This window comes from Nansenia antarctica, assembly GCF_963989245.1.
Source record: "Nansenia antarctica genome assembly, chromosome: 4".
NCBI lineage: Eukaryota > Metazoa > Chordata > Actinopteri > Argentiniformes > Microstomatidae > Nansenia > Nansenia antarctica.
In genome coordinates, this window is record NC_137689.1 from 38928828 (window position 1) to 38951628 (window position 22801).

The window sequence follows — 22801 nt, forward strand, 5'->3', positions numbered from 1 at the left end:
TCATATCTCATACACTTTCAGTCTAGCCAGGACAATATTATTATTATCTCTGATCATCAAAAATGGATATGGAGATACTTTGCAGCTAACAATTTCAGAAGGCTTGATGGTTGTTTAGTTTGTCTAAAAAGCTGCAGCGTCCTGCTGGGTTTCTGTCACCTTCCCATGTCTCCCTCTGTCACCAGGCCATGGAGACGTTAGCGCACAACCTGCACAACCGGTTCCAGAGTCTGCGCGCTCATGTGGATGTCCTGAATGAGAGCATCGAGCCTCGTAAGAACTTAAGTGTTATTGCCCCTACTGTTGCTCTGGGGAAATGAGTAGAGATTCACACTTGTCACAGGTGGGTTGTAGAATCATAATATGGTTGGATATTATCTCTGGCGTCTGATGTCAATACAACCATGTTTCTGGTATGTGTCATCTAATACCTAAAGTAGGAAGGGCTTAAGGGGAAATGGGAAGGGGGGAAGGGGAAAAGGGAAACCAAATCAAAAGTCGCATTTCCATTTCAACTAATATGAATAACAGAACACATTCACACACGTTGGGTGTGTCCATCTCTGTTTCCTCCCACTCTAAAGCATTGGTATTGTATCAAAAAAACAACTGGGGAGAGACTATGTTGTAAACCCAGGTTTGTGTATTGAGCTTGTGCTGAATGCCACCTTCCCTCACGTCTCATTCAGAGTTCCTTCAGATGGTGGTCAACTTTGAAGACTGCCGGAGGAAGTGGCTGCAGGCGGACGAGGAGCTGGGCGCCTGCAGGGAGGTGCTGTCCAAGGCCCAGACTGAGACAGGGGCTTTGGAGGTGAAGTTGAAGCACGCTCGCAATCAGGTGGACGTCGAGATTCGACGACGCCAGAAGGCAGAGGCTGACTATGAGAAATTGGTTGGTAATAAGAGCGACAACAGTTTGGCCTTGTCATAACCGAAGCAATAAGGATCTATTACTAACTAAGTGTAACTATCTGCATGCTGAAATCCATTTGGTGGGGCGCTTAGGTGGCGTAGCGGGTTAAGCGTCGACCATGTAACCGCAGGGTCCCCGGTTCGATTCCGGCCGGGGACATGTCCTGCATGTCATCCCTCCTCTCTCTCACCCATCCTTCCTGTCTAGTTCTCCACTGTATCTATCAATAAAAAATGAAAAATGTGAGTGGGACTGCCCCACTCAGAAAAAATAACAACAACAAAAAAAAGAAATCCATTTGGTATGTTTTGCGGGCAATTCGGTTAAGTCTGACGTCAATCGTGACGTTTAGCAATTTCCGGGTCCAAACCAGAAATTCTCTGCACCATAGTACCAGTGTACTACAGCGGTAGAATGACAGTTCAATCGTTTTTTAGACTCTGATCTTTTCATACAACAAGGGACGGAGTAATTTCCCGTTTTTCCCATATTTGTCAGCGTCTTTGAGCCTCGGAAGAGCGCTATACAAATATAATGAATTATTATTATTACTGAGGTATTTCGAAGAGAGCGCCTCAGCCAACTTTGGACCCGGAAACATGGCACGACCGAATTGTTGTTTTCCTGACAATTGTGTGTGTAGGAGCGTCAGATTCAGCTGATCCGGGACCTGCTGATCTCTGAGAACTCCAGCAGCAGCGTCCACCTGAGTGAGGAGCAGCGCTCGGCCCTGGCCTTCCTCAACGCCCACTCTCAGGCCGCGCAGGCTGCCAAGGCCAACACCAGTCACAGGTACTCGTATACAACCTCAACACCAGCCACAGGTACTCATATACAACCTCAACACCAGTCACAGGTACTCCTCATATACAACCTCAACACCAGTCACAGGTACTCATACAACCTCAGGCTACCATGGCCAACCTCAAGGTAGTGGTGTAATGGGGGGAGTGGTGGTAGTGAGATGGACAGGTAATCAGAAGGTCATGAGTTCAAATCCCACCTGGGAACACCACCACTAGTGTGCCCTTGAGTAAGGCACTTAACCCTAACTTACTCCAGGAAGTGGATTACTGTCCCTGTAATCTCTAATTTTATGTCGCTTTGGATAAAAGCGTCTGCTAAATGGTTAAAATGTCAAAACCCAGAGTTATGAGAAATCCCACAGAATGCCTTGCGACTCATTGGATTAAACACAAATGTAAATATTTTCTTTGTTGATTGATACGTGGGCAGTAGGGAAGACGTGACCAAGAAGTCCACCAAACGTTCCGCCATGCGGCCTTAGCCAATGAGGAGCTCTGATCAAAATCCCCCAAAAGTGCTTCCCAGGAGTAATTCCACCAGTATATTATATTCAACGCTGTATGATTCTGGCAAATGTTTGTAGGCACCAGAATGGTCTGATCAGTGTTCTTAAATAAGCATCCTGTGTTTTTCAGGTTAACCACCATTGATGAATCTGCCTCCATGTTGTCAGACATAAGCTATGACAAAACTGATGATTCTTTGGTAAGGATTTGTACATATTTGTGTAAACGTTTTGTTTTACTGTCTCAGCTGTCGAACATTTGTATTGTAACGGTATTCAATACTCTCTGTAGGACTGGGACTCGTCTGTGATGAGAACAGTGAGACTGAGGAAGCGTCAGAAAAGGGTGAGTGGTGTGTGTGTGTGACAGAAGTGTTACTAGAGGTACTATATACAGTCAGAGGGGTAGATAGAGGGGTAGGTAGAGGGGTAAATAGAGGGGTAGGTAGAGGGGTAAATAGAGGGGTACAGGGGTATGTAGAGGGGTAGATAGAGGGGTAGAGGGAAAACAACTCACCTGACCAAAGTACCGGTATCAGTTTTACCACTCACTCACTATTATAGAAATGTGGATGAGGTCACTCCTCTCTGTCACTAGAGGGCAGTGTTTCTTATTAAAGGTAAGGCAAGATCAGATGGTTCGAGGAACAATGTTTGTTTCTGGGGCCAGTATCTGAAACATGTCTGCTTCTGGGTTTAGTGAAGTGAAGCAAAGCCTTTCCTAAGCAGACTTGATCAGACTTGATTTCCAAACAAAGGAGCATCACCCACCTGGGCCTTGCAAGGGCCTTCATCATCATCCGTCTGAGCAGATTACCTCATGTTCCGTGAAATCTCCATTGCTTTTTTGTCAAGTATTGATTGTAAATGTAGTTGTTTTTAAATCTGTCCTCACAGCGGTCCTCCCGAAACCACGCAGACTCCGGTCTCCCACAGACTGTGAAGAAACCCCGCTCCTCCGGCCGTCCATCAGAGAGGGTAGGGAGGAGCCCCGGGGTCCTGTCACACACCTCACTGTCGATGAATTTTGGGCCTTACATAATTAAATAGTCTTACTTAAACAAATGAACATCTAAATCATCTTTAGGGAACTAGCCATATGAAGTGTTCCTCTGACCCTTTTGTTTGTTCTAAAATCAACATTGGTTCCCCTGCTGCAACAACACAAAACAGTCCCTGGTGGCCAAAACCACCATCACAGTGCCCGCCAACGGAGGGCCGGTGGAGGCAGTGTCCACCATCCAGACGCTGCCTTACTGGACACAGAGCAGGAGGCCAACAGGTGAGAGGACAACAGAGGGGTAGGTAGAGGGGTAGGTAGAGGTGTAGATAGAGGGGTAGAGGGGTAGGGTGAAGTGGGCTCTTCCAATTCTTTCTACACCGGGGTCCACCACCTACTAAACTAAAGCAGTGTTTGTTTTTTTTCACCACTGCCTGAACAAACTCAAGTCTCTTCTTGAATAAGTAAGAGGACTGGCTGCTATCCACCACTTCTGTAGGATTGCATCTAGCTGAACTGTCTTACGTTGGCATCAGTCACAAAGTGACTTCAAAACACAAAGATAACAGAACATTTGTTATGGATATGTGAGGAGAAAAATAAGAGCTGTCTTTTTGAATGTTCTCTCGTTCTTCTTCTAGCCATTCAGGACTGGGAAACTACGACGACTACTACTGCTACTACTGACCAATCAGAGAATGTTACTGAGGCTCCCGTCACGCCAGTCCGGGAGGCCCCGCCCCCGCCCAAACCCGCTAGAGCCAATGGGGGGGCACGGAAACATGAGTTCATCGCCAAAACGGTACACATTCATGTTGACGTTTCTCCTCTAAGTCTTCTTGTTCAGACAAATATGCACCTGACCGGCTGTTGTCCTGCTTCTCCACCAGGTCATTAAGTCAGAGTTCTGCGTGCCGTGTGGAAGGAAGACCAAGTTTGGGAAGCTGTACCTGAGGTGCGTGGGCTGCAGGGCGGTGGCTCACCCGGAGTGTCGTGACCGATGCCCCCTCCCATGTAACCCCTCCATGGGTGGAGCCCTCATCAGGACAGTAGAGGTATTGCATTCATTAATGTAATAGGATCCTTTTTGCAGATATGCTTGGTGTATGTGTCCCAAGATAGAATCCAACCAGCAACGCTGGTGTGGTGAAGCCAAACTATTTCAGTCAATACAACGTTGATTCTATGGACCTATCTCTAAGCCACACCCCCTTTGAAACCTCGGACAAACAAACAACGCTTCACTGACAGTGACTGACTGACCGACCGTGACTGAATGACATTCAATGACTTACAATGGCGGGAGTTGGCACATTTCAGATTTCTGATTTACCACAGCAAGTAATAGACATGTTTTTGAAAGATGACAAGAATATTTAGTCTAGAAGCTTTTTTTACCATCAGATATTAGCAAGTTGTTTGTCTGAGTTTTCTGCCTGTAGTGACTTTTGCTGTGATATGATTGGACAATTTCTTCAATTGGTCACAGTGTCCATATTTCCCTCACGGAAAGCTTGAACTGATATGAATGGACTGATATGAATGGACTGATATGAATGCCATTTCATTTTCAGCCTTTGCTTTTACCTGTGAATGTCTTGCTAAGTACTGTGGTGCCCAAGACACATGTTTTATTCTCCCATGTGTAGGCCACCCTGGCAGACTACGCTCCCACAGCCTCTCCCATGATCCCGGCACTAGTGGTCCACTGTGTCAAGGAGATTGAGCACAGGGGGATGCATGAGGTCAGTCGTCATTTTAAATAGTCATCAAATGGTTAACAGGGACATAGATGGGCTTTACAAATGTCGGCACATTTGACATTATTTGACTAACATTGTCAAAGCATTGTCATTGAATAGATGTTATTGCTCTTCTCCCCTGCTATCATCTGACATTCACTTTCCTACAGAATCGACTTTATTTCACATGTATTCACTCAAATCTCACATCAACACTTTTCCTGATTTTAAATACAAATAAATCACAGTGTTGTTTTAATTCCTCGTCCGTCTCCCCGTCCCCAGGCGGGTCTGTACCGTCTCTCGGGCGCCGAGCGGACGGTGAAGGAGCTGAAGGAGAGGTTCCTGAGGACGAAGACGGTGCCGCCCCTCTGCAAGGTGGAGGACATCAACGCCGTCACAGGTCTCCTAAAAGACTTCCTGAGGAAACTGCCAGAGCCACTGCTCACCTTCCGCCTAAACCGCACCTTCATGGAGGCAGCAGGTTGGTCTATACCATAATACAGGGTTCCCACGGGTCCTTAAAATCCTTGAAAGTTTGTGAATTTGAGAGAAAAAAAAAATCAAGGTCTTAAAAGTTTTTGAAAATAGACATGGGTCATTGAAAGTGGTTGAATTCCCCCCCCCCCTCTCTCTCTCTCTCTCTCTCTCTCTCTCTCTCTCTCTCTCTCTCTAAAAAAAAGAATATGTGTGGTGGCCTGGGAAAACCCTTCACATGGTGGCATTTTGACATTTTCATTTTTTAATATTTCCATAAATTAGAAGTTCTCAGCTATTCATAACTGGTTGTGACTGAGATAGCCCTTTATTTTAAAAAGTTATGAGCATTTTAATGTATCATGTCAAAAAAAGTGAAAGATGAGAAATGCTGCCCCCATGCTGCCCCCGACCCCTTTCTCCTCCGGGTCGGGGGAGGAGCCTATGCAGATCGGCCGGTCTCGTTTGTCTGCTTGTGATGCAGACAAACTACCCACCACAAAAACATAAAAATAAGTACTTTCTCTTTTGTTTTCTTAAAATGTTTATTCACCATAATGTAGTATGGAGTTCAAAGTACTAGAATACCACATAATATCAAAATCGCCAAAATCGCGATTTCCATCTATTTTTGCTCTTTGCCACAAACGAACGCCAGCGACATCCGACGGGTTTTCCCAGGCCACCACACATATATATTAAAACAAATTTTACTTAGCTCCTCCTCTCTGTATTGCTGAACTTTACACATATTTCACAATATATAGTTTAGCTGTGCTGTGGTAGAGAAGGCAAGAGACCATCTAGTGTTCACACATTCAAGCCTCTCTTTTTAATTGTTGTCTGTGAGCGGATAGTTCCTATTGTATAAATTCTCATCTAGATCTGTCTCAAACTATGCCGTGTTGGGTCCTTGAATTTGAGGGAATTGAGTCTTGAAAGTCCTTGAAAGGTGCTTGAATTTGATGTTTCAGAAGGTGTGGGAACTAGGGGTGGGACGATTAGAAAATGTCATTTCACGATTATTGTAGGCAAAATAATCGCGATCCACGATATTATCGCGAGAATAAAAATATATTATAAATTATTCAGTTATTGAATCATGTTAACTCATTGACTGCCAAAGACGCCAATTATAGAATAGTAACGTTGACTGCCAAAGACGCCAATTGGCGTCTTATAGATTTTTTTATTTTTTTCGCGGGGATCGCGTTATTGACATGTTCTACACCTAGCGAGTGAATTTCAGACTTGGGTGTAATGTATTTCGGTCCCAGATGGGGGCAGTAGTTCGATAAAAACCTGGAGAAGGAAGTGGCTTGCTGTGGGTTGTAGTAATGGCGAAACGGATCAGGGTATGTGCCAAACGCGGCGCGGAGCATTGCGGAGCATCGCGGCCATCGCGCGACTCTTCAAACAGTTCAGAGTCGGATGATACAGAAAAAGTGCAGAAAAAAATAAAAAGTTCTGCAGAAAAAGCTCGTTTTCTCTGTTTATTGGTCAAAATCAGGTGTTTTTGCTGAAACCACCCTATGTTCTACGGCCGATTTCTAAACACTCAAAGAGGCTAGAAACAAACTTTCTTTTTCTGATGAAAGAAGAGAGTAAAGTTTTGGTAGATATGTTCAATGTTTATGTAGTCCGAAAAGTCAATATTTGGTGGGTCTTCAAAGTTCAGCGAAAATGCCCCAAAAGTCTGGCAGTGTGGAGCTCTCCGCTCTGAACATGGCTGGCAGTCAAAGAGTTAATAACATTAACATCATTTTAAAAACATCTTGACAAAACAATTAAAATCTTTAATAAAATCTTAAATAAGGTAATGATAAATTACCCTGCATAAATAAAGGAAAAAAATACTGTCAAACAAAACTTGAACTCTGACAATTTTCTGTCATCAAACTGAGTGCTAGCCTTGTGGCTTAGAGACTTGAAAGCTTCAAGATAGGCAGTGTTTCCCCTACCATTGCCTTGGGGGGGCGGGCCGCCCCCCCAACGGAACCACCCGCCCCCCTAAGAAAGAGGAATTATTACGGATGTAAACACCAAACATCTGACAAGCAGGCTAAAATATCTGCGTTTTTTAAACTCACCCAACCCGAATCTGGCGAGTGGCAAGCACATAGGCTCGTTGGTAACATTAGTCCGCCAGTAGTCTCGCATACTATCTCTCCACATTTCGTTTCGCACTGTGGTAGCGCTATACCGTAGCATAGCGCTACCGTTGGGCTGGAGAATAATACAACATTGTGCGCGAGACGATTGTGTGCGAGCGACGCGAGAGAGTTTTTGCCGTGTGAGATGTGTGCAGATGAAAGTAAGCAAGTTGAAACGATAGCAAATATAATTGCTGAGTGTTCTGACAGAGAACGTTGGTTAAAATTGGTCGTTATTATTGTGTGTTATTAAAGTGTGTGACTATAATTCCATGGTGTAAATAGTGTCAAAGAACTAGCAAGCTAGCTAGCTCAGAGGTGATGAGATGAGCTAGTCTGCTGCACACTTGCCAGCTAAAGAGCTAACTGGATGCACTTGACTTTATTATTTTAGTTAAAGTAGATATACAATCTTTCTTATTCTGCTGGAATTGGGCTTCATGGTAATACCATAATGTAGGGCTGCAACAACGAATCGATGAAATCGATAAAAATCGATAATGAAATTCGTTGGCGACGAATGCCATTATCGATTCGTCGTTTTTTTTGGGGGGGGGGGTTTGTTTCCATAACAAACCTACTTCCTGTTGACGCACGCCACGCTGTCTTGCGGACGGTGTAGGCATAGCGAATCATAGCGCTACCTATGGCCGGAAAGGTCAGAACCTATGACCGGAACCGGAAAAGTGGGAAAATCCGGTACCTACACCGGCGCGGTGGCTACATTTAAATCATGCTACTCAAAAGCCTTGAGAGTGAAGCTGTCTGCTGTCTGCTGTCAGGACATGCTAGTGAGTTAGCTAGCAGGGTTAGCTCGCTGCTGCCGCTAGCTGACTGTCACTACACTGCTCGTCCAGCTGTAGTCTGCGTAGCTGTGCTGAGAACCAGAGCACTAACTATGTTTCTATAGAGGAGGGTTACAGCTAACTATGTTTCTATAGAGGAGGGTTACAGCTAACTTCCTATTGTTTTATTATATAAGTCCTGCTGGGCTCAGCCCTTCCATGGTCTCCTGCTCTCCATGCAAATGCGTTAGTGTGAGTTCTGGCGAAGCGTCAGCTAAATGACTGTAATGTAATGCGATAGCCAGTGAGTGTTTGCTCGCATTCATGAATTCAATATTGCATGACAAGTGTATTTAGCTAGCTGGCTAACGTCAGTGGTAGAGCAGAGGTGATAAGCTAAAGGCTAGCTAGTGGTAGCCTACCAAGCTACCCGTGAGTTAGAGTGAGGCACTGACTGTCGCCTAGCCTATTGTATGGAGTGAGAGGACACATTGCATTGTTTTGGAGCATATCTGTTATATAAAAACATTAGGGTCTTGTCTGTAGCCTATATTGCACTTTGGGTTACTGACCTTTACATTAAGCAAAGTTATTACCTAAAACAATGCATGTATTGAGCTAGAGTTCAACTACTTTATTGAAACAATCTACCGCCATAGTCCATGGCCTGTTGTTAAACCTATTTGATGTAGCAAAGCCTTTTTTATTTATATTATTTTTTCTTTTTTATTAATACTTATTCATTTTGCACATGTATATGTATAGGCCTGGCTGATTTAGAAAACATAAAAAAAAAATTGCAAAAGAAATATTTCCCCCCCGCTTTTTTTGTATCCGATTAACCGAAAAAATAATCGGCAGATTAATTGATTATCAAAATAATCGTTAGTTGCAGCCCTACCATAATGGCATATTTACAGTACATGGACAGTGGATTGAAGCATTGGAAATGTCTGTTTTTTTATAGTTGGACATGATCTTTTTTCAGGTGATAGTCATTCTATCTGACTGCATTGCCCACAGCAATCCAAAATCAATTATAATTATGTTATAAATTGATATGGATCAATTTATACCTCTTATTAGATTAGAAATACTCTGGTTGTTATGTTTGCCTTTTGGTTGACAGCAAAAGAGGGAGAGGAGGATAGAGAGATAGAGAAGGAGAGAGAGCAGGATGGTGTCGGCACACCAGAGAGAGAGAGACAGCAAGAACCAGGTGAGAAAGTGGACAGGTAGTCAAGACCACATAAGTAGCCTTGTGAACCGATGGTTCTGGAGCCTAACGGCCCATAGGGCAGGAGCCTATCTCCTGTTTCCGTAGCGTGAGGCGGCTTGATGTACAAGTTAGTACACCCCCTGGACATGACGATGGTATGTCGCAGGGGGGGGGGGGGGGGGTCCATGCCACGGTCCATGCCACCCCCCCCAAGGCAGCAAACCTAGGGGAAACACTGATAGGTTAAAGTGTCTTTGTCATTACTTCTATTATATACTTTTAATTCATTACTTCTATTATTCAACCTTGTCATTATTTTGTTCACTTTTGCACAAGCTGTAATCAAAGATGCTCTGTCTACTTAATGTTAATTCACTGTATGATTTGTTTTTCACTGAGACTATTCTAACGAATTCTATGACATTGAAAATGATTTTTGACTGGATAGGATGCCGTGGCCACACACACCCGTTGTCTATCCGTATCCATTCATTTCAATCCATTTGAGAGCTGTCCGTTGTCCGGACTGGCTAGATAATGACACTTTCGTGACGTGAGCTGGGCAGGTATACAGTAGGATAGCTACAGGCTATCCGCACGTTCACACAGTGCATAATGTTGCTAACGAGCATTCAGATGAATTTCACAGTCACTTGCTATGTTGTTAACTAACTAGTAAAGCAAGGCTCTATTTTACCTGGAGTTCAGAGTACAACGCAGGGTGACGGTCACGGAGATGCACATGCAAATTGGACGTGTTTGCCCTCGGGGCAGACACTTTCCTCCAGCAAGTTCGGCATGTTGGCTCTTCATCCTGGCGTTCTTGACTTGTGAAGCCAAAGTAGTTCCACACATCAGATTTAACTTTTTTATTTGGAGGATACAATGGACAAGGGGCCGATGCAGCCATGGTGAGTAGGCTAGCATACGTTATAGTGACTGACTGACAAAGCTGATTTGACAGTAACGTTACCCATGCAGGCTGAACTATAGCGCGAGACAAATTATGTGAGGATATTCGCGCGCGGCTCATGTGAGGAAACGCAATTATATTACTATTTTTTTATAACATACGATTATGACGATTATTTAAATAATTAAAATTCTCCACGATTAAGTTATCGCGGGTGTTTTTATCGCGATTAACGATAAACACGTTAATCGTCCCATCCCTAGTGGGAACCCTGATAATAGTTACCGCCTAAGCACCTGGGCATGCATGTACAGTATCAGGCAATGGCAACCAGCAGAGTGCTAATACCTTCCCCCTGCCAATTTACCCTTACCTTAACCAAAGTAAATGGGTTAATTTAAAGTAAATGCCTAACCCTTACCGTAACCATTTGAAATGAATGGCAAATGCTGCCTAACCGACGCAGGTCAAAGTACTAAGTAGTTCCATTGCTAACGTGGTGGTTTTTCATTTCATTTTTGTAACCTTTTTAGTAGTGCTTTCGTGACATCATGCAGAAGTTATGGTGGCCTTGTACTATCATCACTGCATGCACGTTTTGCTTGGAGACTGTTAGAATTGCAAGTGTTAAAAAAACGTCATTAATATTGCTCCTCGCCCACAGAAATCCAAGATGATGACAACAGCCTTGCAGTGATCTACCAGACCGTCAGCGAGCTGCCTCAGCCCAACAGAGACACTCTGGCCTTTATGATGATCCACCTTCAGAGGTCAGCATGTTCCCTCCTGGTCACTCCGTGTTCTGCTTTTAGGAACAACGTTGGTTTTTATAAAGGAGTAGGTAGAGGGATAGAGGGGTAGGTAAAGGGGTAGGTAGAGGGGTAGGTAAAGGGGTAGATAGAGGGGTAGGTAAAGGGGTAGGTAGAGGGGTAGGTATAGGAGTAGATAGAGGGATAGAGGGGTAGGTAGAGGGGTAAAGGGGTAGATAGAGGGGTAGAGGGATAGAGGCGTATCTCAGTTTTTAGTCTTATCTTATTCTGAAATGGTTAAACTCACAGCCCAAACGTCTACTCCTTCCAGGGTGGCCCAGTGTGTAGTTGACACAAAGATGGATGTCACCAACCTGGCCCGCGTGTTCGGGCCCACTTTGGTTGGCCATGCTGTCCCAGACCCAGATCCAATGACTATTTTGCAAGACACCAATAGGCAGCCACGGGTATGGATGAAGTCATATCTAGGGGTGGGACGATTAGAAAATGTCATGTCACGATTATCGTGGGCAAAATAATCGCGAGAATTAAAAAAATATATATATATACTGTATATATATATTTTTTAATGCCAATAAAACACACTGTAATCACTTTAACTTAGATTTTGTTGTATTTTTAGGACATTTTAAGTCAGTAATTCAAATTCAGATTCTAGTGGCACATATCTCTGGCCATAATCCGGGTCCTTAATGTGGTATATGAGGTCAAAATCCTAAATATGACAAAAATGGCTCAAATAGCCCCAGCCCTCTAAGGGTTAAGAAAGAGCGATTCCTTTTCGGCCAATCAGCACCTTTCATTAACGTACCCACGGAAGTTTAAAGAACGCACTCCCAGTGTTGCCAACTTCCAGAGCCCCATGGCGACTTAATTAGTCAAAAGCGACCAGCGACAAATCTAACTTCCTTTTCTGGTCATTTGGGGAATTACTGTAAAGCATCTAACATATCCCGTATTCCATGGTTCACGTTACAACCGAGCTCAGGAGAGAAGAGTAGGGATACAGTCTATGGCGAGCGAGGGTTGCCGTCTCCTCTCTCCCTCAACACTCACTCCCGCGGCCAGTCTGATAGCAGCCGCGGGGAGCATACCGTTGTGCGCGCGGCTCATGTGAGGAATTGCAATTATATTACAGTAACAGTCGCTAACTTGACTGCAAAAGTAATGTAGTCTAGGCTGAAAAATAGCGCCAGACATTTGTTAAACACAGTTTATTCATAACATACGATTATGACGATTATTCAAATAATTAAAATTCTCCACGATTAAGTTATCGCGGGTGTTTTTATCGCGATTAACGATAAAAACGATAATCGTCATATCATATGTTATAGACATTAGAAAGGTGCCAGATCTGGGTCGGTGCATATGCCAAAGAGTTGAGTTCCGTTTGGGATAGTCAAGAAAGTGCAAATGTCCAGCTAAACCAAGCAGACCTTGTATTTGACATGGTTTTGACCCAGCTGAATTTAAGGCATTGTAGTTCTGCTAAAGAACTTGACCTTCTATCTTTCAACCAATGTTTATTATAGGTCACACCCTTACAACATTCTATGCATATATTGTAGAGATGTATATTCTATATGATTTTCTCCTCACAGTGGTCTATATAAAAGTACTGAGACATTTCTATTGATGTTTATAGGTGATTGAGCGCTTGCTGTCTCTCTCTGTGGAGTATTGGAGCCAGTTCACCGCCGGCCAGCCCCACCCAGACAACATGGACCATGCTGACTGCTACAACACTCCAGATCAGAAAGGTAAGCCTACCTGAACTGATCAAACAGAATCTCTGAGATGAGCCCCAAAGTACAGTAGGTGCATTATGCAAAATTATGACTAGCAGCATGTGTATCTTGCAATTTGAGGTTAAAGTGGGTTGTATCTGACTTAAATTAAGATTAGCTTCTCAAAAGCTCATACTGTGTCTGGTTTATTTGAACTATTTACTAGGGTTGGGCACTCTTAAGGTGTTTATTATATATATATACAGTATATGCGCCCATTGTGCACCAGAACATTTGTTATGACTGTATTGAAACAGACACCGTTGCTATTTCCCAAAACTGTGGTGTACAGTATTACCACCCAACCCTACAAGCAAATTAGCGTTGGATAATTCACAAATAGTTGTTAATGTATATCTTTCAGTGAGCATGCTGGGGCCTGTAACCACTCCGGAACACCAGATGAGTAAAACACCCTCGTCTAGTTCACTGTCCCAGCGCATGAAGCAGACCCTCTCCAGCACCACCATGTAAGCACACATCACATTGGTCACTTATGGCGCTTTTCCACTACCGGGCCCGGCTCGGGTCGGCACGGCTCGCCTCAGCACGCTTTTGAACAGTTCTGGGTACGAGACGTTTTCCACTATACACAAGAGACCAGGAACAAGTAGGAGGAGTAGGAGATAGTAGGCGGAGTTACGCGTCATAAAAGCGCGCCATGGTGGTGACGTATATTTTCACGAGACACAACACAGCCACAACAATAGCAACATGGAGGAACTTGAAGCTAGAAATCGTATACTTTTTCCTCGGCATGTGGTATATTATTAACCGTGGTTTTTTGGAGAGAAAGAGGGAGAGAGGGAGGGAGGGAGAGAGAGAGGAAGCTATGTAATAATAACGTCATGTTTTTTTGAACCCTTAAAACCACTGCCTTCACTTGTCTGCTTTATGAACTGTAGTATCATTTTTATGTTGAGCATATGAGATGGCTACTACTTTAGCTCACTGTAGTATCATTGTTATGTTGAGCATATCAGATGGCTACTACTTTAGCTCACTGTAGTATCATTGTTATGTTGAGCCAGGGCTTAAAGTACTCCGGCACAGTGCCGGATTTCCGGCGCGGGAGAATAAAAAAAAAAACTGCAATTGCGGCATTGCGCCGACGTGGTGGCGGGGGCGCTGTTTCACAAATAACTTAGCTTTCGTGTTTGCTAGAGAAATAGCTGATAGTATGTTGACTGCTCAAGGAGAATACATATTTGAAAGTACAGAATGCCTGAGAGCTTTATATTGCATTATATTACTGAATATTGAATATTGTTTTTTCCTTTACATATATAATGACATTTCCACCATAAATTGATGGCGAAAGGGCACAAATTGGTGCATATCAATTCACCAGAATGCAAGAAATTAAGTGTTTGATGCTCGTTTAAGGACCCCCAGACAGCCCTGCTTCATGGGTCCCCCCCGATGTCAAACACCACTGGTACCACCTCCGCCTCATTTTGAGCCAGGAAAAACCCTGAGTAGTGACGGGAAGCCTTATGGGACGTGGTGCCAAGAAGGAGAATATAAGTGATAGTGGCTTAATAAGTAATCAGTTTGTTCTTTTAAAGACATGTATATATTTTATTCTGTATTGTTATAGTGATAGTGGCTTAATAAGTGATGCAATCAGTTTGGCCTTTTAAAGACATCTATTTATTTATTTTTATTATTAAGTATAAAACAGTATTATGAATGAATGAATGAATGGTCTTTATTGTCATTACAGTTTTTCCCAATTGCTAAAACACAAAAGCCAATTCTCTAAACCAAATGACCAGTTCTCTAAACACATTTAATAAAACTAGCTCCCATTTGCCAAAACCACAAACACATTTCACATGAAGACACAATTCACAAAACACAATCCTCCTTTTCTCATAAATCTAAACACATTTTGTCTTGCTAAAACACAAGTTGCAAAAAACTCTGCTCAAAATGTCAAATTCTCAAATTAAAGCTCATGTGATGCAAAATGCTTGCCACAGTCAGCAAAATGTTAACACAATGAACACACCTGGCTTCATTCATTAAACATAACGCCAAAAAATGTAAGACACTTGTTGCAAATGATTGTGGTGTGTGTGTGTGTGTGTGTGTGTGTGTGTGTGTGTGTGTGTGGTATATTTCCATAAATAAATTTAAAAAACATCACACCCTGAACATTGTTTTCAGTGAGTATTGTTGTGTGTAATGGATCCTCTGTAGTGTTTAGTGCATTGAGTTGTGATACAGTACAGTATTGTACATGTTACGGTACATGTGGGAATACGGTAACATTTTTCAAACCTTTATTTACGTAAAACTTGATAGGACAACAGTGCAACAACTTCGCGGCTGAACTTTAGTAAAATTTCGGACATCATATGCCATTTAAAGGGGGGAAATAGATATCTAAAAATGCATGACTATCATGCAAAATCAGCCTTACTGTAATGTAAAATATGTAATGTTAGATATAACGTTAGACAGGGAGCGCAGATTTATTTTTATGCATGACTATCATACATGTGGGAAAACTAGGGTTAGGGTTAGGTGCTAGGGTTACAGTAAGGTTAGGGTTAGGATTAGGGGTAGGGTTTGAGTTTTGAAGAGAGAAGGTGTGGTTTTGCTTATGTAGCTTTAGAAAAGTGTGTTGTGTTTAGAGTTTTGTGAAAATGGAGGAAAGTTTTGTGAAATGTGTTTTAGCAATTGAGAAAAACTGTAATACAGTACAGGTACCATACAACGAAATTTAGGAGGGGGGGCTCCCCTGGTGCTTGGAAAAATACTAAAAACACGAGGGCCAAGGGTAAAATTAAAAAGGGAAAAGAGCTGGGGCCGGATTCACAAAAGTGTTCTTAAGATAATTCTTAAGACAATTCTTAAGAAAAAAGATAAGATGTTCCTAAGAATGTTCTTAAACGCTATTCACCATTTTTTTCTTAAGAATTGTCCTATGTCTTAAGAACTTCTTAGTTTTCTCACTTAAGAAGTTCTTAGATTTTGAACTGTGATTTTTACACCTGTGTGTCTCTCTCTCTCTCTCTCTCTTTTGAACTTATGAAGAACTTCCATCTAAAATGTGAATATAAAATAAATAATAGTAAGGACATTGTTTCAGTTACTTGGCCTACTTAAATAACATGTTCATAATGATTAATTAAGTAGTATACATCAAATACAACAACTGCCTCCTTGATTTACTTTCTGAGTACATTGTGGTGTAATCTAGGAATAGGCCTACATGTGACACAGGCTGAAAGGCCCATTTCAGTTACATCTCAAACATACAAACATGTGATAGACATTCACACATTCACACAAAACATTCACACAAAAGTACTCTGACCAACTTGAATTAACAATATGTGTTAACACATTGTCTAGGGCTAAACTAAATATTAATAAAATCAAATAAATGCAATACAAAATTGTTCAAGTAAGACTTACCTTTCACTTTAGCTGCTTTAAGACAGGTGAGAGCTTCTCTTAAAGTTAAGAAGACATTTGAGAAGAAATCTAAGAACTTTGTTTTGGAGAATCTCATTTGTTCTTAAGTTCTATCTTAGGAAAAATCTTAAGAAGAAAGTTAAGAAAAAACTAAAGTTAAGATAAGATTTTCTTCGGGAATACCAAATCTTCCTAAGTTTTGTCTTAAGAACAAATGTTGTTCTTAAGAACAAATTTGTTCTTAAAAACGCTTGGTGAATCCGGCCCCTGGTTCATTGAGTTTACTCCCGGTTCACTTCTCGGGGTGGCTCAAAATGACCGTATACCGATGGTGGAGTTAGCCAGCATAGTCTTGTCTTTTTACCACCTTCCTAGCCGGTGTTATTCACGGACAAACACGGTGCCCGGAGGCACCCTTTGCGGGTTAATAAATGTGGTTTACCGTGGGTTACGGTAAAAATTCAAACGTGTCCCGAGAGGGGAGAGGACAGGAAATCTGAAACCATTTGAATGGTGTCGATACGACACTCTTATCACGGTCGACACAGCGCGGAGCGAATTCCCGGGTAGAACTTTTCTCTCCCCCCGCTGTCAACGGGAGTTTCAACCAGCAGGCGCGGTGCTGCAGGCAGCAGCGGGTGAACTCCCGGTTCATTGAGTTTACGGTTAAAAGCATATCTTCTCGGGGTGTCAGCGCGGTGGTTAAGGGCTCAAAATGACCGTATACCGATGGTGAAGTTAGCAAAGGAGTATTGTGTTTGTACCACCTTCATAGCCGGTGTTATTCACTGGCAAAGACGGTGCCCGGAGGCACCCTTTGCGGGTTAATAACTGTGATTTACCGTGTGTTAGGATAACAATTCAAACGTGTCCGGATAGGGGAGAGGACAGGGAATCCAAAACCATTTGAATGGTGTCGATACGACACTCCTATCACGGTCGACACAGCTAGGAGCGAATTCCCGGGTAGAACTTTTCTCTCCCCCCGCTGTCTACGGGAGTCGTCAACCAGGAAGCGGTGCTGCGAGCAGCAGCGGGGGGGGGGGGACCCGTCACTTACGGCCGAATATCTCCAGCGCATGAAGCAGACCCTCTCCAGCACCACCATGTAAGCACACATCACATTGGTCACTTATGGCGCTTTTCCACTACCGGGCCCGGCTCGGGTCGGCACGGCTCGCCTCAGCACGCTTTTGAACAGTTCTGGGTACGAGACGTTTTCCACTATACACAAGAGACCAGGAACAAGTAGGAGGAGTAGGAGATAGTAGGCGGAGTTACGCGTCATAAAAGCGCGCCATGGTGGTGACGTATATTTTCACGAGACACAACACAGCCACAACAATAGCAACATGGAGGAACTTGAAGCTAGAAATCGTATACTTTTTCCTCGGCATGTGGTATATTATTAACCGTGGTTTTTTGGAGAGAAAGAGGGAGAGAGGGAGGGAGGGAGAGAGAGAGGAAGCTATGTAATAATAACGTCATGTTTTTTTGAACCCTTAACCACTGCCTTCACTTGTCTGCTTTATGAACTGTAGTATCATTTTTATGTTGAGCATATGAGATGGCTACTACTTTAGCTCACTGTAGTATCATTGTTATGTTGAGCATATCAGATGGCTACTACTTTAGCTCACTGTAGTATCATTGTTATGTTGAGCCAGGGCTTAAAGTACTCCGGCACAGTGCCGGATTTCCGGCGCGGGAGAATAAAAAAAAAAACTGCAATTGCGGCATTGCGCCGACGTGGTGGCGGGGGCGCTGTTTCACAAATAACTTAGCTTTCGTGTTTGCTAGAGAAATAGCTGATAGTATGTTGACTGCTCAAGGAGAATACATATTTGAAAGTACAGAATGCCTGAGAGCTTTATATTGCATTATATTACTGAATATTGAATATTGTTTTTTCCTTTACATATATAATGACATTTCCACCATAAATTGATGGCGAAAGGGCACAAATTGGTGCATATCAATTCACCAGAATGCAAGAAATTAAGTGTTTGATGCTCGTTTAAGGACCCCCAGACAGCCCTGCTTCATGGGTCCCCCCCGATGTCAAACACCACTGGTACCACCTCCGCCTCATTTTGAGCCAGGAAAAACCCTGAGTAGTGACGGGAAGCCTTATGGGACGTGGTGCCAAGAAGGAGAATATAAGTGATAGTGGCTTAATAAGTAATCAGTTTGTTCTTTTAAAGACATGTATATATTTTATTCTGTATTGTTATAGTGATAGTGGCTTAATAAGTGATGCAATCAGTTTGGCCTTTTAAAGACATCTATTTATTTATTTTTATTATTAAGTATAAAACAGTATTATGAATGAATGAATGAATGGTCTTTATTGTCATTACAGTTTTTCCCAATTGCTAAAACACAAAAGCCAATTCTCTAAACCAAATGACCAGTTCTCTAAACACATTTAATAAAACTAGCTCCCATTTGCCAAAACCACAAACACATTTCACATGAAGACACAATTCACAAAACACAATCCTCCTTTTCTCATAAATCTAAACACATTTTGTCTTGCTAAAACACAAGTTGCAAAAAACTCTGCTCAAAATGTCAAATTCTCAAATTAAAGCTCATGTGATGCAAAATGCTTGCCACAGTCAGCAAAATGTTAACACAATGAACACACCTGGCTTCATTCATTAAACATAACGCCAAAAAATGTAAGACACTTGTTGCAAATGATTGTGGTGTGTGTGTGTGTGTGTGTGTGTGTGTGTGTGGTATATTTCCATAAATAAATTTAAAAAACATCACACCCTGAACATTGTTTTCAGTGAGTATTGTTGTGTGTAATGGATCCTCTGTAGTGTTTAGTGCATTGAGTTGTGATACAGTACAGTATTGTACATGTTACGGTACATGTGGGAATACGGTAACATTTTTCAAACCTTTATTTACGTAAAACTTGATAGGACAACAGTGCAACAACTTCGCGGCTGAACTTTAGTAAAATTTCGGACATCATATGCCATTTAAAGGGGGGAAATAGATATCTAAAAATGCATGACTATCATGCAAAATCAGCCTTACTGTAATGTAAAATATGTAATGTTAGATATAACGTTAGACAGGGAGCGCAGATTTATTTTTATGCATGACTATCATACATGTGGGGAAACTAGGGTTAGGGTTAGGTGCTAGGGTTACAGTAAGGTTAGGGTTAGGATTAGGGGTAGGGTTTGAGTTTTGAAGAGAGAAGGTGTGGTTTTGCTTATGTAGCTTTAGAAAAGTGTGTTGTGTTTAGAGTTTTGTGAAAATGGAGGAAAGTTTTGTGAAATGTGTTTTAGCAATTGAGAAAAACTGTAATACAGTACAGGTACCATACAACGAAATTTAGGAGGGGGGGCTCCCCTGGTGCTTGGAAAAATACTAAAAACACGAGGGCCAAGGGTAAAATTAAAAAGGGAAAAGAGCTGGGGCCGGATTCACAAAAGTGTTCTTAAGATAATTCTTAAGACAATTCTTAAGAAAAAAGATAAGATGTTCCTAAGAATGTTCTTAAACGCTATTCACCATTTTTTTCTTAAGAATTGTCCTATGTCTTAAGAACTTCTTAGTTTTCTCACTTAAGAAGTTCTTAGATTTTGAACTGTGATTTTTACACCTGTGTGTCTCTCTCTCTCTCTCTCTCTTTTGAACTTATGAAGAACTTCCATCTAAAATGTGAATATAAAATAAATAATAGTAAGGACATTGTTTCAGTTACTTGGCCTACTTAAATAACATGTTCATAATGATTAATTAAGTAGTATACATCAAATACAACAACTGCCTCCTTGATTTACTTTCTGAGTACATTGTGGTGTAATCTAGGAATAGGCCTACATGTGACACAGGCTGAAAGGCCCATTTCAGTTATATCTCAAACATACAAACATGTGATAGACATTCACACATTCACACAAAACATTCACACAAAAGTACTCTGACCAACTTGAATTAACAATATGTGTTAACACATTGTCTAGGGCTAAACTAAATATTAATAAAATCAAATAAATGCAATACAAAATTGTTCAAGTAAGACTTACCTTTCACTTTAGCTGCTTTAAGACAGGTGAGAGCTTCTCTTAAAGTTAAGAAGACATTTGAGAAGAAATCTAAGAACTTTGTTTTGGAGAATCTCATTTGTTCTTAAGTTCTATCTTAGGAAAAATCTTAAGAAGAAAGTTAAGAAAAAACTAAAGTTAAGATAAGATTTTCTTCGGGAATACCAAATCTTCCTAAGTTTTGTCTTAAGAACAAATGTTGTTCTTAAGAACAAATTTGTTCTTAAAAACGCTTGGTGAATCCGGCCCCTGGTTCATTGAGTTTACTCCCGGTTCACTTCTCGGGGTGGCTCAAAATGACCGTATACCGATGGTGGAGTTAGCCAGCATAGTCTTGTCTTTTTACCACCTTCCTAGCCGGTGTTATTCACGGACAAACACGGTGCCCGGAGGCACCCTTTGCGGGTTAATAAATGTGGTTTACCGTGGGTTACGGTAAAAATTCAAACGTGTCCCGAGAGGGGAGAGGACAGGAAATCTGAAACCATTTGAATGGTGTCGATACGACACTCTTATCACGGTCGACACAGCGCGGAGCGAATTCCCGGGTAGAACTTTTCTCTCCCCCCGCTGTCAACGGGAGTTTCAACCAGCAGGCGCGGTGCTGCAGGCAGCAGCGGGTGAACTCCCGGTTCATTGAGTTTACGGTTAAAAGCATATCTTCTCGGGGTGTCAGCGCGGTGGTTAAGGGCTCAAAATGACCGTATACCGATGGTGAAGTTAGCAAAGGAGTATTGTGTTTGTACCACCTTCATAGCCGGTGTTATTCACTGGCAAAGACGGTGCCCGGAGGCACCCTTTGCGGGTTAATAACTGTGATTTACCGTGTGTTAGGATAACAATTCAAACGTGTCCGGATAGGGGAGAGGACAGGGAATCCAAAACCATTTGAATGGTGTCGATACGACACTCCTATCACGGTCGACACAGCTAGGAGCGAATTCCCGGGTAGAACTTTTCTCTCCCCCCGCTGTCTACGGGAGTCGTCAACCAGGAAGCGGTGCTGCGAGCAGCAGCGGGGGGGGGGGGACCCGTCACTTACGGCCGAATATCTCCGCGTCACAATGGGTTATAATTCCAAACTAAAATTCTCCATGATCACAATAGCATGCTGAACACACTGAAATTCGAATGGAGTCTTAGTCATGTACCGTTAACGAGATAGAATAAGCAAAGCAGATTTATGGTACATCGTAAAACGCTCATCAGGGGGGGGGGGGACCCGTCGCTTAAGGCCGAATATCTCCGCGTCACAATGGGTTATAATCCCAAACTAAAATTCTCCATGATCACAATAGCATGCTGAACACACTGAATAGTAAGAACAGTAAGAACAGTAAGAAGTAGTAGTCTCTGCTGTTCAACGCTGTTGTGAGATTTAAAAATGGCGGTTAGTGGTGTACTGTGAAAACATACGATGACGATGTTGTGACGATTTCCATTGACCAATCAACGGTGTGCAGCGTCACACGTCACACGCAGCCTGGCAAAAAGGTACCGGCTCGCAAAAAGGTTCCTGCTCGCGAAGGGTAGCTAAAGAACCGACCCGACCCGACCCGTGCTGACCCAGGCCGACAAATGGAAAAGCGCCAAAGAAGCAGGCCAGCCTGGGTCGACCCGGCTAGCCCTGTAGTGGAAAAGCACCATTAGAACATTCCTTCTAATATGTGCACAGGTTGACAGTCGGAACGTCTACGCTTTGTTTATGTTAACATTTCTTCTGATATTTGAATTATTTACCCTGTTTTGGTGAAGGTTAATATTTGTTCTTGTTTTGGTGAAGAAGGTTAATATTTGTTCTTGTTTTGGTGAAGAAGGTTAACATTTGTTCTTGTTTGTTTTTTGCCCAATTTGCCAGATTTGGGAGCAGGAGCAGCAAGCCCTCCAGTAACTCAAGGTGCCAAGTGGGCTTCTTTGCCTCCCCTCAACTGAAGTAGTGGTCTGCCTCCTAACATGGCTACATTAGAAACTACTGCAATATCCTAACATTTTATTACATATATTTGACAATTGCATAGCACTTTTTTTAAACTGCATTTTCTGTTTAACTATGCAAGAATTGATTTAGCTTTAAACACTCAAGTCTTTCCTAGACCTTGATTAAGTCTCGTCCTAGTCCAAAAAATATATAATTGCAATCAAAAATTGTCATTACAATTGTGATTTTAGTCCAGGATTAGTCTTAATTTGTGTGTGGGGAAACTGCCGCCAATTGCTCAAGTCTT

General features: G+C 42.4%; 1 protein-coding gene across 1 annotated transcript; it reads left to right on the top strand.

Annotated features, from left to right (window-relative positions):
- Positions 1 to 188: 188 nt before the first annotated feature.
- On the top strand, positions 189 to 22513 carry LOC308155988 (rac GTPase-activating protein 1-like; the record flags this gene model as incomplete). Its single annotated transcript, XM_080529351.1, has 16 exons — positions 189 to 273; positions 690 to 892; positions 1557 to 1705; positions 2356 to 2425; positions 2518 to 2571; positions 3123 to 3203; positions 3399 to 3507; positions 3867 to 4027; positions 4116 to 4280; positions 4875 to 4970; positions 5253 to 5451; positions 11179 to 11284; positions 11595 to 11730; positions 12933 to 13047; positions 13439 to 13544; positions 22435 to 22513. 16 exons carry the CDS (start codon positions 189 to 191, stop codon positions 22511 to 22513), a joined length of 1914 nt encoding a protein of 637 aa, XP_080385477.1.
- Between the last annotated feature and the right edge of the window lie 288 nt (positions 22514 to 22801).